At 38.0% G+C, this 19988-nt stretch overlaps 1 protein-coding gene across 2 annotated transcripts in view; it reads right to left on the bottom strand.

Annotated features, from left to right (window-relative positions):
• The window catches only part of LOC307029459 (glypican-6-like), a 172529-nt gene that overhangs the window by 135705 nt on the left and 16836 nt on the right, over window positions 1-19988 (bottom strand). For both annotated transcript variants that reach the window (XM_079665490.1, XM_079665491.1), the window contains exon 2: window positions 11487-11645. In XM_079665490.1, coding sequence (XP_079521616.1) covers window positions 11487-11645 — 159 coding nt within the window. The remainder of the gene's footprint in view (window positions 1-11486; window positions 11646-19988) is intronic.

The raw sequence follows: 19988 nt of genomic DNA, 5'->3' as shown, positions 1-19988 counted from the left end.
CGTGTGACTATAACTACCTACTATTATATTACCTTAGTATTATAAAGACCTTAAAAAGTGTCTGATTACCAAGCCATAATTCATCATTTAAAATTCACATATTCATCACATGTGAAGTGCTAAACTAAATAATTATGCCAACCTTGCTTCACCACATTCATACAATTCTTAAATGATTCATAGAGATAAAAACGGGTCTGAGCAGTGGGGATCTACAAGGGAGGCATTTCCCCACCTTTGCAGGAAGAGGGAAACATTTTTCATCTGTCTCAACAGGCGGCACAATCTCAGCTGTAGCTCGAGCAAACTCAATATCCTGAGGATAGAATTGTTTCTAAGTGAGTTCTCACAGTGTATATGTTTCAATATCTGACACAAAGTTTAAATGTAATAAATATATTGGAAAGAAAAATCACATTGCACCAGGCCCCTGGATTTCCTCCTGGTTTTTGCTATAGTGGCTTGAAAAGGTACGCCTCTTATAGCTTCTCCTTGAAGCTCACCATCGGGACAGAGTTAACAGTGTCCAGGCCACACAGAGCCATCCATCCTGAAGTACAAAAGTGACACGGGGCTGCAGCCTGTGCCAGATGATGGAGGCTGCCACCAACTCTCAGCTAGAGCACTGCTGGACAGACCCCATTCCCTCTGTCCTCAGAGACTCACAGACTTCCTGACATTCACTTAGGATAACACAGGGACACCAAAACAGAGGTTATTTATTTATGAACACTTCCAAGAACTGCATGTCCACATGGATTTAGATTTCATTAGAAAATGACGTGCCTCTCAGTCAAAGAGCTTTCAGTTGCATCACAATACTGTAGGGGGTTAACTATGTGTATGCCTTGCCGTGCCATGTGTGTATTTCTCTCATGTGTAATGAGGGTCCTATGCCATCAGATGGTTACCAAGTCCTGAACATGTGCTTCATCCTGTAAAAAATATGTTCCTTTACCTATTCAAGGGACGAATGTTTGTGATTATATGTTATTTGGCTTTACAAGTCAAATTGGTTGTTATTTGTTTGCTACAGTCGTTTTATTTTCCACATTTTTACAAATGTTGCAGCTATCAGTGTGATATCTTATATGTAATATTTGTTATCTGACGTGACACAGAAATGTCACCCTTGGATAGTTTAAAGGTTCCCTTTGGAGTTTTTGACCTCCAGCTGCGCTAGCGAGTGTTTCCTTTTTGCCATTATTGGGCCCCAAATGTCTGTGTATGGTGCACACGCAAAGACAACGCTGTTACGTGGTAAACATGCCTGAAAGTGCTGTCACACTATTCTTCTGATGGACAAGAAGGTAATGCACCGTGATATGCAGCAATACACCAACAAAGGCAATCAGAAAAGAAAACTGCAGCATCTGGACAAAAACAACCAGATTCAGAGACAGCTTCATCCCGCAGGCAATAAGACTGTTAAACAACTGAACTGCTGAAACAATTTCATAACATTCATCTGCTACTTAGTAATTATTGATCTATTATCTAATATATCATTCCAATAACTTGTATATAGACTCGTATTGCACTATTCCACTATTCCAGGTTTATTGCCAGGTAAGTTCACACATACGGGGAATTTGACTTGATGTCATGGTGCATACATAAAATATAAAAAAAGAAATATAATATACAACAAAAAATCTTTAAGGACACCCTAATAAAATATAGTTAAATAGCAATAAAATAAAGCAGTAATTAACATGGAAATAGAATGCTATGAATGAATTATAGGATATAAAATATGAAACAAGAAATATGTGCAGTAAGCAGTATGAACATTGTGTGCATTAATGTAATGCAAATAGAGACTAGGTTGTGGCTGAGGTAAGTGTTAGTGGGGGGGCTGGGCCTTTGTTTAAGAGGCCGGTAGCGGAGGGGAAGAAACTGTTCAGGTGGCGAGAGGTTTTGGTCCTGAAGGAGCGCAGCCTCCTGCCAGAGGGGAGGGGGGTGAACAGTTTGTGTCCTGGGTGGGAAGGGTCGGCCACTATCTTCCCTGCCCTCCTCAGGGTCCTGGAGGCATGCAGGTCGTGGAGGGATGGCAGATTACAGCCGATCACCTTCTCTGCAGAGTGGATGACACCTTGCAGCCTGCCCTTGTCCTTGGCTGTGGCTGCGGCATACCAGATGGTGATGGAGGAGGTGAGGATGGACTCGATGATGGAGGTGTAGAAGTTCACCATCATTGTCTTTGCTGATCAGCACAGAGCTTCAGGGTGGAGGGGGGAGACATTAGCCGCGTTCACACCGCAGTACTTTTCCCACTTTAGTTCCGATGTAGTTCTGAAATGTCGCGTTCACACCAAAAGAGCCGGAACTAAAATTAGTTCATCAGAATCTTTTTTACTCCCTTTTCCATCCCTGCTAGAAAGCAGGTACTTTCGTGGGAGAAAAAGGTTCAAATGTCTGATTGGCTGGGCGGATTGCAAACCACGCCCCGTAAAACTCCCAAAAAGTTTTGTGAAGCCGCCATTTTATTGTCCTCGTATTAGCATTATTAGCATTAGCATTAGCCCAGCGCAGAAACGCAGAGAGACTAACTTATGGCAAAACAAAATAAAACATGGGAGCGGTGGAGATGAGGAGGTGTCGGCGTTCTGGCGATATACTCGGAAGGCTTCAGTAGAAGCTGCTGGGAGTCCCAGCAGCTTCTACTGAAGCCATTCCCCAACTCTGGGGACTTCCGGCCGGGGACTTGGGGTGGCAGTGTACGCCGTGAAGTTTGCGGCCTGCCAGTAAACCCAAACCAGAAGAAGAAGAAGTTACGTCAGCGGCTTCATTTGCCTAATCCTCCCTTAGGGAACTTATTCCGGTGTGAACGCGATCTGTACTTAGTTCATAAGAACTAAAGAGTTCTCATGAACCTTTGTGGGAAAAGTACTGCGGTGTGAATGCGCCTATTGTCAGGGCCAGCCGCTTTTCTGCTATTGAGTTTTTTGAAAAGTCTGTTTACATCTCTTTCATTTATTGAGAGAGAATTTGATGTGTCGGGGGAGGTCAGTGGTGTGGGAGAGTGGGACACCGAAGGAGAGTGGGACGTGGAAGTGTGAGACCGAAGCTGTTGGGAGGTTGGGATTATTGTTCTATTACAGTGAAATCCTTGCATTGCTTAGCTCTGTAATGTATATTATTTATATCAACGAAGATGGCATATACAGTCTTTAGCAGCTATATCTTTTTAGTCTAGTTTACCTTATAGATGAACTTGAGGAGTATTAATATATACCAACTTACTCTATACATTTTTGGAAAATATGTGGCCAACATCACTCCATGTATTTAGCAAATTTACTTCTGCCAAATTACTGTCCAGCAGGCTATAGCAGCCAAACTTTAATCTAGAGTGTAATATTTAAATGGGGCCAAATCTCATCAGAATCGTGCAGTGTGTACGTGTAACCTCTTTATTCAATTTATTCATAGTTTAAATTAATAATGTTGGCTATTATATTATGCACAAAGGATAATAGGAATTAGAAATGTGTCCACAACCCCAAGTACTTAGCGTGCAGCAGTAGAGCATGGTGTAATTAAATGCGTTAAAGCTATCATTCAAGTTTGGGAAAACAAAACAGACAAAACGTGTTACATTGAGGAAATTAAGTATTTTGTTTGAACATTTTAAGTTAAGTCATTTACCTTCTATAAAGTATTCCAATGCTTGTTGTGACAAATGGGTAATCATGATTCTAGTTCATTTCTTCATAGCTGAACTGGGGCAAGACGAGCATAATGAGGACCTCTGAGATTCTGTTTTTGATGTAGCCACTTGAAGTCTGCTAGGAATTTCGGGCATTTTCAAATGTTACTTAGTAAGTACTTCAATGACTATTGAGCATGAATTATAAATGTAAAGGCTCTGAGTCTGTGATGTCTGGGGAAGTTAGTAGATTACCAGAGGTTGTATATGTTACATATATACGTATATACTTATATAGATATAAGAGCGGTCCTGTCTTTGGATGCACTGACTTTAAATTATATGTTTTTAAAAAATGTCCTAGCTTGTGTTTATTCAATGTGACACCAATGAAACTACAGTTTAGACTTAGACTCACCATTTTAACATCCAGCATTAAATAAATATACTTGAGAATATTCTTCCTCAATTTGTGCCAGACATGGAGAACTACATTTTAAGACATTTTATAAGACATGGCAACCATTTTTCCCATACATGCAACTCTAAAACTGTGAACACTTCCCTAATTGATCGTTTTTTTTAACCAAATTAAAATAAAGATTGGCTATAGACAACAGTAAAAAATTGCATTTAGTATCTATTTTGCTTATTATTATTATTTGTGATATTTTTACTTATAATTTTGTTTCTTCTCTATTTTGTATGTTTGTTTTAAATTACTGTTGGGTTGTTCTGTACAGGGTGTGGGAGGCGGTGTGAAAACGGACAATACGCATGCTTCTGTATTTTTGATTTACACTCAACGTTGAGAATGTTGTTGATGAAAAGGCAAACTTAAATAAAATGAAATAAATAAATATACTTTAAAAGTCACATTCCTTAAACAAAAAATCAACTGAGGCAACACCACAGTGTTTATTTGAAACTGAGTGAATTATTTTGATTATGATTTATACACAAAGAGATGTTGTAATAAAGGAAGATCCAGCATTTCATATTGTCATTCAATCTTTTTAAACCAAACTACAACCAAAGTTGTAGCAAAGTATGTAAAAGGGAAACCTATTCGACAAAAAAGCAATTTGTCTTTTAAACCTATTATATACAAAATGTGGTTTGAAGGCTACATAAGTTGTAATGTTTAATTGGAGATGGCCTTATCGACTGTACATTTATATCAAAAGCATTTTCAATATAACGATTCAGTTTTATGAATAGACTTCAAATTGTGTCCATTCATCTCTTACTGAAGCACAATGTAAGGTATTTGTAAACCTAATTTAGTGGAAGATCATGTTAGTGCTCTCTTCATCCCCATTTGACAATATTGCCTTGCCCGATAGAGCTGAAGCTTCAGAGTTTGGTTGACTGGATATAAAAGATCAAAATAATTTGACAACTTACGAAACAAAAAAATAGTTTTTTGCTTTATGAGGAAAATGTGTTTGAAATGAGGGGAAATGATTGTCCATTACTCCATGAGACATTACTGTTGAGATAATAAGTTGCAACACATCGGTTCACATATTTTTTCAGTTGTTTTAATGGGGTCGGATTTGAAGTGCACTGTGGACTGTGACTCATCACACTCTGATTTACTAGTCAAGCTTTGTTGTTTCTACTTTATTTCAAAGAGGCCTCATAATCATGCACAGAACCAATGTGTTAACTATGAAAAGCCAAATATGTAACGTCCCATTTACTTCTCTTTAATGAACGAAAAATGTGTTTGGCGCTTATCCTTTAGATGATTCACTAGGTGTTCTGTGGTGCACAAACAACTTTAATGCACAAAACGAGTCATGTAGCACTATTAGTGTCCAGTGTCTGCTGGTGTTTGACTGTCAGAAAAAAATAATTTGAATAACCAATTGAAGCTTAATGAGGGAAAGTGTCCCATCTTTAGGTTGTTTCACCTTTAACCTAAACCGTAATGGATAAAGAATCTGCTAAAACTTGAGCAGCGTTTATTTTTGCCCTGTGTGCCTACACAATCAACAAAGACCTTGTGAATGTGTAGAGAACGCAGATTAGAGAGAATGGGCTGTTGTGCTCTGAGTCAGTGTTGGTTTAAGTCTGGTATGAATAAGGGATGGTTGGAGTGAATGAAGGGCTCAGCGTTGAGCGGAGAAGCTCTACTGGGGCAGGATCAAAGAGCTCAGTCATCCAAGGCTGCTGCTCAACCCAGAGTTTAGTCAACCAACCACACACTCTAATCTCTTGCAGAGGTCTCCATAGAAAAGCATCAACCAAACTGAGGCTAATGAGCATCTACCAAACAACAAGAACAAACAGAAAAGGTAATGCAGGAAATACAATTGAGTCAAACTTCTCTGCAATTCTGTCAATTAACCTCTTATCCTGCCGCAGACCTACTGCTAGCTGTCAAAGAGACTCAATATACTGCTGAATTGAAGCGATGTATAAAATGCTGAATAGGATAATTCAATTGATTTAAAGTGCAGCCGTAAAACAATGGCACATTTATTATTTTACTTCATGCGAGTTGAAATATTGTAGCTTCAAGCACGGGAAAGGAACAAAATGATAAAAGGTATTACATAAAGTGACTTTATTCCTGCACCTTAAAGCCTTCAACTGCGACATATAAATTGAGAGTATTATTTAAGAGGGATATGTTTGTGTTTTAAAACATTCACATGAATACATTTGCAAAATAAATTCAGTTGATATTTCATTATTTCAACCTTTTTTAGGATATAGTTCATTTGTAATTGAGATGCAATTTTCTATAAGGTCAAATTGTTGTATTCCATTCACACCAATATTTGAAACAGAATCATTTAGAAGCTCAATCAATTACTTACAATTTAAGCACGTATTAAGTCGGCAGATTTGCTTGCGTAAGCCAAGTGAATCTATGCAGATCTTATGCAACTTTGGTGCAACTTGACATGCAAATGACTCTTTGGTGTTTACCAAAAGCAAACTGTCTTGACGGTGCTGACCTTTGAGGTAATGGGGAGCTGGAGAATCCAAAACAAAACTATCTATCCTAGCTCTTTTAGCTGTTTTGCACCATCCACTTTACACAATCCTCCTTTAAACTCTTCAACAATACAGTCATTGCTTGGAGACAATTAGGAGTAATGAAAGAGGATTACATTTAAGAAATATGTATTTTGAAAAAAGACTATATTCAGATTGACAAGGTTAGTCACGCTAAAGTAGTTTGTCTTTAGCCCTGTAAGTAGTTCCTGCACAAATATCACAAATTCCCCTTTCTTGTTTGATTGAATGACATTTTAGATATGTAATACAAAACCAACACTTTAAGAAATTAAAAAATATATAAATATGACATGCTTCAGTTTCCCGACACTACTCCGTACAGTCGCTTCAATCTCAAATCCCTTCACTGTGCACCCTTTATAATTGTTCACCCTCTGCCATTAATCTGCCTATTTTACACATCCACTGTCTCCCTCTCTTCGTCTCTGTCTCCATCTCTCAGGCTTCTCTTCTCACACATAAATATAGTCAATATGTATCTCATTTATTTTCTTTAAACAGGGTTATCTAAGGGCACCCACTGAGCCATGGCAAAGAAGACCAATGCTATCAGAAACTTAAAACAAAGCAGTGGGAGGTGGTAACCATACTTAGCCAAAGGAGTGCACAATTTAAACAACACAAAGCCGGCTTAGTTTCTTTATCCATACTGTGCATCAATGGGACTGGAATGTGACCAGACTCCAGGTCTCTCTGGGAGAGTATAAGGCACATTGAGAGATGGGGGAGAAATATTTCCCCAGCCAGATGATTGGACATTCAGAATGACCCAAACCTAAATTCCAGTGTGCAACAGTCATTCATTGCTTCAGGATTGCTCAATAATGCATCAAAACTCAAAGGCCTCCAGAGGAAGCAGTCAGTAATCAAAAAGTAAGTTAAGGTTTTCATAATAGGGCCCTATAAATAACTGGGGAGAGAAATGAGGGCATGTAAAATTGATGAGGGATGATTCAAACCCCATGAGGTGGAGGGAGCTTAACGCAAGGAGAATGAATGTGATGTTGAGAGGCCTGACAATATGGGCATGAGTAGAAGATGGAATTGCGTAAGTGATTTGTGTCACCAGTGCCACTATATAACTGCACAGATATATCGACGTTGTTCTAGAGGGGTCGACTTTGAAACGGTGCTCTCAACGTAGGAATAGGCAGAAACCAGTTTTTACTGCTCAATTCAAACAAACTGGCAATGATTGCATAACCTAAACCTGCTGATTAAAGGATTTTCTGAAACACAGTTGAACCTTTTTTATGTAATAGTTATTAGTTTTCATAATTCCTGTGTACACAAAATGGTCTTAAATAAGTTTATTAAAAATGTTAAGACATAAATGTTTAACTGTGTTTCTATTTAATGTATTTGTGTATTGTGCTGCCAGCAGTGAACTTCTGCATGATAAAAAAAAAAACAACAGAATAATTTCTTGCCTTCATTTCAGCTTCAAGCGAGAGAGAAAACATACCGAAACCAGTCATTTACAACTTGAAGAGTTTGGGTTTGAATGAGCACCTTACTCCCACACATTTCTTTGAGGAAATGTAAAATATGGTGTACTGGAACCTCTTTGCTTTTTCTGGAGAATTCTAAATTCCCTAGTGCTAACATCACTAACATCACTCTGCTGTGAAAAAGTATTTAAAAAATGTTTTAAACCCATGTGTAATGATGCCTTGCAAAACATAATCTTTAAAGTAGATTATTATCTCGACACTAAAAAGACTCAATCCTGTCATCTTTAGTTGTGTGGTGAAATGAAGATTTCATTAGAATTGCTCGAATAAAATAAAATGTGTTGTTATAGTGTAGTGTCATTAGTAGACGGCCAACAGTAAAAAGTAAATAAATAAACAATACAAAGTAACAATAACACAATAACACATTTCACTTACTTTTAAGAAAGCGCTGTTCAAGTTTGGCCCTGATCCCAATCTAAGTCCTTTAACATTTAGTATGGGCTGACACTAAATTTGATCCTGCTCTTATTTTTTTCGAAAGCCAATTTAATATATATGTGACACATTGAATTTACAGTTGTAACCTATTTAATCTGACATGGCTTATTTTTTCATGAGCTTCTTGATAAAAATGCTAAAGGGACCGGCTCTAAAATATCAAGCTAAGAAAGCTTAAATTAATGATATAATGTGAATGAAAGTTTAATTGCAGAATGTGACTGAATTTGTTGTGACATGATCAGCTACAGAACAGACAGCGAGTGAGTTGGAGCGGTGGGAACTACAGACACTAGTAGTGTTACAGAGTGAAGCTTCTTCCCACAAAAAGCAATCTTTGGACCAGTACGGAAAACGGCTTCACAGATCACTTCAACCAAACAACAGACAGGTTTGAATTTCAATCATGTTACGTAGGGTATTAATTGGTGACAGCTCACATGACCTGCCACTGATGAAAGCATTAGGTTTCTACCCTAATATTTTCTCACGAGTAAAGGGAGGAGACATTTTATATCCAATTTCAAACCTAAGTTTCCCTTTTCATTGCATTAGCAAGAAGTTATGAATATGATTTTAGCCAAAGCAGTCCGTTAAAGTATGCCTACCTTAGGACTTGCTTGGTACATCTCTAACCTTGCATGCACAACAAAGCAAAGTCTGATCCTGTCCATCCACATTACGTTTTGTTTGTTTTAACATAAATGTGTGGGCTGATTCTGACACATGTGGTTCAGAGTTTAATGTATAAATGATGACATCACATTGTCATAAAAATGGATGATAATGTTTATAATTCAAATGCATGGGTCGACATTTATATTTGGATAAGACATACTGTACTTTTTAAAGAATATTTCCAATAAAAACGAAAATCTTTTATCAGCCACTCAACCTATGTTCATTTGTTTTAATGACTAATATTAAAATTGAGATAACCCTACTCTACTGTATTCCAGGGACGTGCAGGTATTGTCCGCAGTTGACTGCCAACCTGACAGATGGATCATTTACCACCCAGCACTTACAACCTGAAAGAAACATTATTTTTGATGCTTTTTGGCCAGGCAAAATGTCCATCTCTCTTATTCCAGCCATATCCTTTCTGGTCCAGGTAGTTAGATTTTTTGGTTTACTTGTAACACACTTGATATCTCATAAAGGGAAAATACGAGTGGATTTAGACATGCGGTTTGCCAAGCACCAAAGAAATATGTCCTTATTCATCATTCATTGTTATCTCTTTTTCCTTATTAAAAGGGCCTGCATTCCCATTCCCACCATCTGCACATAGATATGTTTTCACAGAATTACAGATGACTGAGGGGCAGAAAAAGGCTCATAGAATCTCACAGCTGGTCTTTATTTAAACTTCATGTATGAAATATTTACCTTCAAGAAAGTGTTTTGTTGGTAACATCAATTGATGCAAATGAACCAACTGACTCATTATCAGGAGAGCGAGACCTAGACAAGAATATGAACAGATCGACTGAAATATAAGGGGATTGAAGAAACTGTACCTTGATCTGATGCTGTGCAACATGACTTACAGTGGTTGCCAACCAATACATGATTGTCACTAAAAGCCTTGTCTCTAGATTACAATACAATATAAAAAAGAATTGATTGATTAATTTGAATAACAATTGAAGTTAGTAGCTATTAAAGGCATACAAAGACAGAAATATATAATTCTTTCTTTAATAGAAATGTTTCTTCTGCCCGTAAAGTGTCCAAACCAGGCCTTTCTGGATAAGCACATTTTTAAAACATAGACATTGTCCATGCCGGTTTCAGTTGGATTATTTGTCACAGTTGCTCCGATCAGATCGGTCTCCTCCATTTTGTAGATTATTTACGACTTTTGAATCCACATAAACACATCGGCAAAACCCGGCTTACTTTGAGCATGTGTTTTAAACAGTTTAATCCCTTTGTGAATTGTTTCCACTTGCGCCTTCCTTTAATTTCTTCATACAGCGGGAATCCAAATGAATTAATCCTGAGTCCAATAACCAACAAAGTCACTCCAATAGTGCTCCTTCATTACGCTTTCATCCTCCTTGAACAAAATACTTCACATTCATCCAGTTTGAGACTTTTAAATTGTAATTACCGCTGTTCCGCTCCCCCCCCCTTGTGTGTGTGTGTGTGTGTGTGTGTGTGTGTGTGTGTGTGTGTGTGTGTGTGTGTGTGTGTGTGTGTGTGTGTGTGTGTGTGTGTGTGTGTGTGTGTGTGTGTGTGTGTGTGTGTGGGGGGGGGCGCAACTTCCAACAGGAGTCATTTGGGTGGGCTCTTGGGAAAAAAGGTTGGGAACCCCTGACTTAAGGCTTACATACAGGTTTGCATTAAAGCATACAGAGCGCAAAAAACATTCATTCCCCACAAAGCCACATTAGCAGGACTCTTGTTCTGTCGGTATGAGAGCTAATTCACAGTAGCTCTTTGGGGACGCCAAGTACAACGCACAAATATACTGAGCAATGCTCCCATCAGTCACTCAAGAAAAGCATTATTTCTGTGAGGTTCTAATAAAATAAAAATATAGAGAGCCAGTTAGACAGATCTATAGGATTTAAGAAAAGAGCTGGTATGACAAGAGAAAGAAAACTATCCCCAAAATGTATCGAAGAAGTTAAGAAGAAGAGGGCTAAAATCTATTATAAAAAGGAATGCTCTGCTGTAAATTTACTTGTTGTTTTAAGTTATTTTTAAATATAGAAAAGGTAAATCAGATATAACAAGATTGATAGTGCTTGTCTTGAATACATTTATTTAAAGTAACAGTGCCCGGGACCAAAATGTAATTCTTACATGTCGAAGAGAAACATTTCACTCACCATCAAACTTTTTATGCCTGGAGACAAACGTCGTCCTCATGTTGTGGCTGCTGTTCTTGACCAAGTTCTCAAACTCCAGTTTGCTCTGCTGGTGGAGTTTGTCCTCCATCTCAGATGTGCAGCAGGTGTATCCCTGAGGACAGACACGCAGGTGCTCACCTGAGGGAGACAGAGACATGGAGGGCTTTCTTTTAATACACACATCACTGCCACAGGATTTGCTTTTTCAAAGGCTGAGCTGAGTCTTTGATCACAACTTTCCAGTGATTTTGGGACTCTCATCACTGAAGCTATCAAAGAGGGACAGACAAATGATAAAGAAGAACATTTGTCGGTACGCTGCTATCATGTGATACAGAAAGAAACCTGGGGGGAGGGGGGGGAGCACAGCAGATTGTAGACACATTGACTTGGCATCACAGACTGCGTACACACAAAGCATCATCAGTGTCCATTTAGAGTCATGTTTCTGGCCACCGTAAGTGACAAAGTTCACTCTTCTTTTAGCTCTGTATTACTCCTGAAAGAAATACATCTTTAAGTGCTAATAGCTCCACTATATTTGCCAGTGACTTGCTTGCTGTGTATGTCTTCTTGTTGGTGCTGATCAGGAACAGTTTAGTGTACAGTGAAGTTACCAGAGCAAAGCTTAAATCAAAGCAAATGAGATCTGTGATGCCAAAACATCATGTAGTGATAATCTTCTCTTGGTTCTCAATCCTTCACACTACACTCATCACCCAGCCTTTAGAAGAAATCTTTGAATATTAGAATCACAGTTAGTGGACTCCAGTGCTTGCAGCAAGCTTAGTGTAAACAAGTAGTTAACCCCGAATGTAATACAAATGTATACTGTATGTTGTTACTTGTTGTTAATTGTATATGCTGAGGCTGTGAGATCTCCACCACTGAGACTTCAGCTGCCATCTGGAAACAATTAAAACAATCTCAACAGCAAGCATTTTTTTGGAGATTTACTCAGGACAGGCCTCACCTAGCTTACTTTCAAATGTAGTTTCCAGTAAAAAGTATTTCAACACATTATCGTATGCAAAGCCAGGTACCAATATGGGTGAGTCCCACTTGATGTGTTTTTGTTGACACTATTATGTTTTGCAGAGCCTTAAACTCTCTCATGTTTGTACATTATGAGCTTTTAATGTTTCAATATAAAATGTAAAAAGAAACATTGTGAAATGCTTCTGGTGAACTAGTGTGCGTGTTCCGAGAAAGGACTCATCAGAGATGAATTGCATTGAGAGTTTCAAAATCCCATTTAAGTCTATTAAAAAGCCTACAAGTTGAGTGGTTTCTCCAAGGATGATTACAACTATTGAACTTATACACCTATTAGACCAAATAAAGAGTGAACGGTATATATAGAGTAAACAAATAACTAAGGGTATGAATCAGAACGAAAATGTACAGTAGTCAATATATAGAAAGATAGAAAATGTAAAACAGTATTTATTTGGCTTCAACTTTTGAAAGGCAGTAATCAGTAATGACCTCACACATCTGAAAACCCTTTCATTAAAAATAAACGGTTAGCCTCACATATGTGGAGTGTTCTCTTCATGTAAAAAGGGCATGAATTACATAAAGGAAAGATTGATGATTAAATTATAATATCAGCCATAATGCCCAGCACTATCAGACACAAACCATGTTTTACCATTCATGCATCAAACACACTCTTTACCTCAAAGTGAAGCAGCACCAGGTAGGTGTGCTTTTTACTATCAGAGAGAGACATTTGAGAATAGAGAGAATGATTATTTGAGCCAGATAAAGCAGATTTTGGTAGCAACATTGTGTGGGTGCTGGCAAACCTTTGCTTGAGAAAATGTACAGTACACACACCAGGATGGGTTTAGGACAAGAGTTAATAGTTCAATAAGTGACATAACATGAAGACTTAAAACAAACCGGAAATCTGGGGAGAGCAGAAACCTTTGCTGAGGCTCTTCACAGACAATACCAGCAAACCTCACAAAGCTATCTGCAAAATAGTTTTATTTTCCTGTACTTTCACTACGTTGGGTTTAAAGGGTCTTGAGGGCTCCGTCAATGACTATTCGTCAGAAGATGAGACAGTTAAAAAACGTTTAAAAAATAAACAAACAATGGATGTGATTGAGGTTACTGTATGAACAATAAAACTAAGCTGGTCATAATGCATATTATGTTCTAACCGTTTGCATTCCTGGGCAGCAAAATGCTAAAGTGGTTTGGAAAGGCAGGAGTTTTACAAATCCTTGGGAAAGAAAATCACCCAGTTTGCGACTCCTTACTGAATCGTACAAATAGAGCAATTTGACTGCCATATACTCTCTGTATTATTTCTCCTCTGCTGCTATATGCTATATATATATATATATATATATATATATATATATATATATATATATATATGCTATATAAGCGTCTTTGGGTCTAGAAAAGCGCTATATAAATCCCATTTATTATTATTATTATTATTATATGTCTGAGAGGATACGATGTCATTATCAGAGGTAAAGAATAGAAGAATAAAACAAGTCTGGACAGCAGTTGCATGACACGGAGTTGGCATTTTCTGGCATTTTCTTCAAAGAAAAAGACATCACTATTATTAGAAGAAGGGACATAATCCCAGGAAGGATGCTTATGGTGGATTGTTTTTATAAAAATGAAAAATATCGACTTATTAATATTTATACTGCGCCTGAGGCAAAAAATAAGTTACAATTATTCAGAAAACTTAGAGAGTTATTAACAGTGGGTTATAAAATGATATTAGGTGGTGATTTTAATACAGTAACAGAAGACATAGATAAGTGTAGTACAGCTGTTTTTAAACTGAGGGCGGAAGGGAAAGCTGTTGAAAGAAATCCGCAGCGATGCAGGCCTGATCGATGTCTGTCGCTCACTGAATCCCACTGGAATGGATTTCACGAGATATGACAAAACAACTAAAACCTGTATAGACAGGATTTATGTGTCGAATCACTTCTCTGTAACCAACTACTAAATAATCTTTAATAACTTTTCGGATCATCTTTTGGTCCAAACGTCATTATCTTCCGGAGCCCCTTCCACTAGAGGCTTCTGGAAACTGAAAACACAGTGCCTAAAAAATACTTGTGTCTCAACAGAACTAAAACTGGAAATAGAAAAAATAATACAATTGAGATGTTTAACAAACTCTGACATCAAATTATGGGAAACATTAAAAAATTAGGTTAAAACGTTTTTTCAAATTTAAAGGTAGAGAATGAAATAAAGCAAAAAGTTGCATGACACAATTGAGTCTCTTTCTTTCTATCACTCAACTTCTGAGAAAAAGACACATGAAATGGCTGTTGCTTCCCCGGGGGTGGATGGGTGAAGAATAGACTCAGAATGTGAGACTTTTTTTGTATGGATCCTACTATACAATGCAGGCACTGACATTCCCACTGGTGTTCTGCATGCATATACAGTAAGGTATAGATGAAGGAGCTGTGCTTGGCTAATGAAACAAGGAGGATGCAGTATGTACGTGTTGGTACTCTCAAATGTGCTTAGTCCGTAATCAGTCCTTAGAGAGGAGCCAGGCCACAGTAATGAGGTGCACCATCAACAGCTCAACACCAACCCATTGTCTCCAGAGTATGCACAACCCTTCTGGCCACCGAGAAAAAGCTCTCTTAAAAAACAAGATGAAATGCACAAGATTTCCATTTTTTGATTATTTAAGACTCTTTTGTTCCTCCACTTAACAAAAATGCTGTAATCTTTTAGCAATGCACTTAGCAATGCATTCCTCGACTGTCACACATTGTTTCCACTCCACGGAGACGCAACACTGTGATGATCTTTATTCCAAGCTGTGATCAGTTTAACACATGCCTGCAAAGAAAACCACATTGTGCAGTGTACACAGCTTATGGTAAGTGTTGCATGGGGGTATTATTAAAAAAAATTCATGAGGAAGATGTTTTTATAAATCTCTGTTTATCTTCTCAGGCGAGGATCCTGTCACTGTTTCACTGTTTAACAATAATGAATGAATGTATTTCATATAGCACATTCTAAAACACAGTGAATTCACAAGACGCTTCACATGAAGGGGAAACGATCATAGGTTTAATTAATATAAATAACGTCAAGCCAAATAATAGGATAAATAAGATTAGAGATCAAATACTAAGAGACCCGAATGTAAATGGGAATGACCCTAGGGGAAGGCTTGACTTGGGGTGAGTTTCAAGGCACGCTTCAATTAGTTGACAAATGCCAAAGTAAACAGCTAATTTCAGCAGTGTTGACCGCGTTGCCCAGGATTGAAAATAGCAGTGTTTGAAACAATGCCAAAGAAAAAGTTTGGTACAAGAGTGGATGCTTTATTGGCATAATGATTGATAACTTGATATCAATGACATTTACTTGCTGGAATAGGAAGCTGTGCAACTCTGAAGTAAGTCAATTTCAATTTGAAGTTTCTGTTGAGGCTACAAATTGACTTAACTTGTTGAAGAACGTAGAACACCACTGTTGGCAACTAAAGGTTGCAGAAAAAGAAATAGAACAGAAATCAATAAAAAGGCAGAACTGTCCTCTCGGTGCAAATGACAGCTGAAAGGAAATCCTGGTGCTTTTAGCTTTCATGGCTTGTACACCCCTCTGTTCAACTTCCAGTCTTGTTTTTGTATAAACAAATACTTTGACATATCCAACGTCAACAGTTTGAAGAAGGTGACGCTGCTGTTACATTAACGAAGATAAAATTGGATGTTGTGTGCAGAAGGCAGGGCAGGATTGTGAGCTGCATGTTTATGATTTTGTCAAATTATTCCTTCTCCTCTTTGCTCAAATGTTTTTTTCCTGGCTGCTTTCCACAATGCAGATACATAAACGAAGAGCAGAATGTAAATAGCAGTAAGGCCTAAATAATACACGACAAAAGTATTCAACAAATAAACTTTCCTGCAGATTTGTCCAGTGTCTTTCCACATTTTGAGCTCTGTGTTCCAAACCAAAACAAACACAAACACCTACCATGGTGAACTTGGGGAACAAGTGTCACCAAATCTAGATGGGATTTTGGCTCACTAGACCATATCTGTCCCGTTCTAGTTGGCTGCTTTGCACCCAAGATGGAATTTGAAACCGAGCTGTCAATACACTGTACGCCTGTGAGATCACAGTTCTGCTCAGACTCTCTCAAGCTGATAAACTTATAAGACTCAATCCATGAAAACGGAAATGGAGACGTAAGAGAGGACAAATAATCAAGCCAGGGATGTCTGTATGTGTAGGAAGTTGAGTTGCTTTAAAATACACTAGCAAAGATTAAGTAAAAAAACCTATTGTAAATGCATTTTACAAATGTAGGATTTGCCTTCATGAATAAAGATAATTTAAATGAAATAAATCAATATTTAACAGCCAGCTAAACTCAATTACAATCTCTGTCTGTTAGGAACCTTGACAGACACTTGGACTTAAACGCACGATTCAAAAGAAAGTTTGTTCAAAAAACGTCTTTACTTTGGAAAAGTATAAAGTTCAAACAAAAAATCACTCCTGAGAGGCAAAACGTAGCAAAGCAAATTACATACTAAATAAACTTGACTATGGTGACAAAGTACAATAATCTCTTGGCGAGACAAGCTGGCTCTCTAAATGGCACAAGGCACAAGACGAACTGGCACAGGACAAAGGGAGACAGGACTATTTATACATGAGGTAAGGGGGAACAGGTGGAAACAATCAGGGGCGGGGCAGACGCTGACGATGGCGGGAAAACACACTAAGGGAGGAAGTAAGGGGACCTGAAATGAGAGACAAGAGGTAAGTACAAAAATAAAACAGGAAGTGCAATGACAGGACTAGACAGGTGAACAAAAATACTTGACTAAACATAAATCTAACCTGGGCTATGAACTAAACGTGAAACAATAACATGAACCTGATTAACATGACATGAATAATTTAGCAGACATGACGGGATGTTACACTGTCAAAGCAGTATGATGACACATTGTGATTTTAAATAGAGAACATGTGTTTTAGAGCCACTAAATACTGTTGAAGAACTATAGACATATCCATATTTGAGGAATTTACATACAACAAAACTCCTTCAAAACAGATCATTATAAACATGGAAGTTATATTAAAACATTATATTTGGAATTGTAATTACTGAGAAAAATAACAACTCCAATAGATCTGTTTAAACGCCCACCTTAATAATACAATATTGCAGTTACTGCAGGTGAAAAAGACAAAAGCTTGAGTAAAGGATCGTGAAAAATCAGAGCTGTAAGATAGAGGAGCTGGGAGGAAAAGGGTTTGTTCCTGACAAAACCAATGGCTGCAGGTGAAAAGGTTCAAGTGGGAACTCAAAAAACAGTCCTCATCTACGTTCCATCTGTCAAAAATGTTTTTTCTAATCTTTGCACATTTCTAAAAAGGCTTGGGTGCCACCCATTTTGTAACATGCCTCGTCTGTAAGCCTTTGACAAACAGGCGAAGGATGAAAGGGAGAGCAGAAAGTTGGTTTTAACTGCGTGAGCAGCAGAGAGGCACATACTGTATGCAAGCCAGGGGTGACAACACTGACAGAAGCGCTAATATATTAAAGAGGATACAAGTGTCACATCAGGTTCTCCATAAAGAGAAAAGCCTGCTTCCATTTAGATGTAAAACAACACAGCTGTATCTTAAACATTAGATCTGGCACATGTTTCCACATTCATGATTCATAACACTCCTAACCTGATCACAAATTCATGGATCGCAAAAACCGACCAGCACACACACATTCATAATGAATTATTTACTCACAGGTTTATCTATGACTTATGAGGAAATAGTTATGCAATCACTGCGAAAAAAACATGTGTAAAGGATTCCACTGATGTCTTTAGCCCAGCTTGTTCACTCTCTGCTTGTAGCTGCCTTGATCACAGATGTCAGAAGGCACTGCTGCAGATCTCTCCCTTTCAGAACAAGCTGATCACAGATTGTAATGTATGCAATTACAGAAGCAAGGTAATTAAGGACAAATGCTAATCTTCTGGGATTTTACGTTGAAATGTTCTGGTATTAGTATAAATGTTTCCTAATCAAAAAGGATTGAAGCATAAGAAATGGTGTGCGGCTTACAAATGCAATCACACAGAAGTATGCGTAAGTATTCTTTGATGCGCAGATGTGTTTGGCTCCTCTGGATCACAATCTTCATGAACTGCGAAATATGATTGAGGCGTAGCATTGTAATAAAGTGAAATTTGCTCAGTAAAGTTACAGAGAATGTGCACATAGGCCAGCTCCATGTCGATGAATAGCTGGAGGGGAAATGGTAAGATGATGCCCACTGAAACATGCATCAGCCACATAGACAGGGCTGCCTTCAGACAAAGGCATTTCCCAAAATGTTACTTTAAGATGATTAAGTAAGACACATATGTTTAACCGCAGATAGTCTGATCTGCTCTAAATAACGATGTCAGGGCTATATATATATAGGTCACTATCAGAGAGAGGATGGACCTGGAGGTATGATCATGCAGAGATTAAAGAGAAAAGAACTTCATGGGCTTTGCTTTATTCTCGACAGTTGCATTGTATTCAGCTTCAGTTCCCTTTGGCCTCATATCCCTTGGTGGTAGAGAAGCATCTACTACTTTGAGGTTCACACGCAGGTAGCAGTCATGTCTAATATATAGGCATAAAGGATGGCACATCTCTGAAAGTGGTTCATTAAAATAGACAGCAGAGCCTACAGTTTATTAGGCAGCAAGCAATGTTAGAGTTCAACAGTTGAAGCAGATGCTCTGGTAAGATTTACAATTTAAAAGTCCCTTAGATGCATCACAGTGGGGGAAGGCCATGGAGGTTATTTGTTTGCCTCTTTTTGGTAAAAGCCGAATCAGTACAAAACTGTCCCATCAATATGATTAATAGTAAGATGGCTTCTAAAAAAATATGAAATCGTTTTTGGTTTGAGTCAGCATGTTCTGGATTTTGTTGTTGTTATTTAAATTGACTAATGTCACAGCAGGATTTGGAAAAACTTGTCCATGCTTTTATTTTCAGTAGACTGGACTACCGCAATGGTGTCCTCACAGGTCTCACTAAAAAATCCCTTAGAAAGCTGCAGCTGATTCAGAACGCTGCTGCTCGAGTACTCACAAACACTAAAAGAGTGGATCACATCAGTCCAGTTCAGAAGTCTTTACACTGGCTTCCAGTCTGTCAAATAATTGATTATAAAGTACTGCTGCTGGTTTTTAAAGCACTAAATGGTTTAGGACCAAATTATATTAACGATCTCCTGCAAAAGTAAGATCCATCCAGGAGTCTCAGGTCTTCTGGGACGGGTCTGCTCTCTGTTACAAGAGTCAGAGCTAAACATGGAGAAGCAGCATTTAGCTTTTATTCCCTGACAATCTGGAACAAACTCCCTGAACCCTGCAGGTCAGCTGCAACTCTTAATACTTTTAAATCCAAACATATCTTTTTGATGCT

This window comes from Notothenia rossii (assembly GCF_949606895.1).
Source record: "Notothenia rossii genome assembly, chromosome: 2".
Taxonomy (NCBI): domain Eukaryota; kingdom Metazoa; phylum Chordata; class Actinopteri; order Perciformes; family Nototheniidae; genus Notothenia; species Notothenia rossii.
Note: the sequence above shows the minus strand (reverse complement) of the source record. Positions and strands in the feature narration are given on the sequence as shown.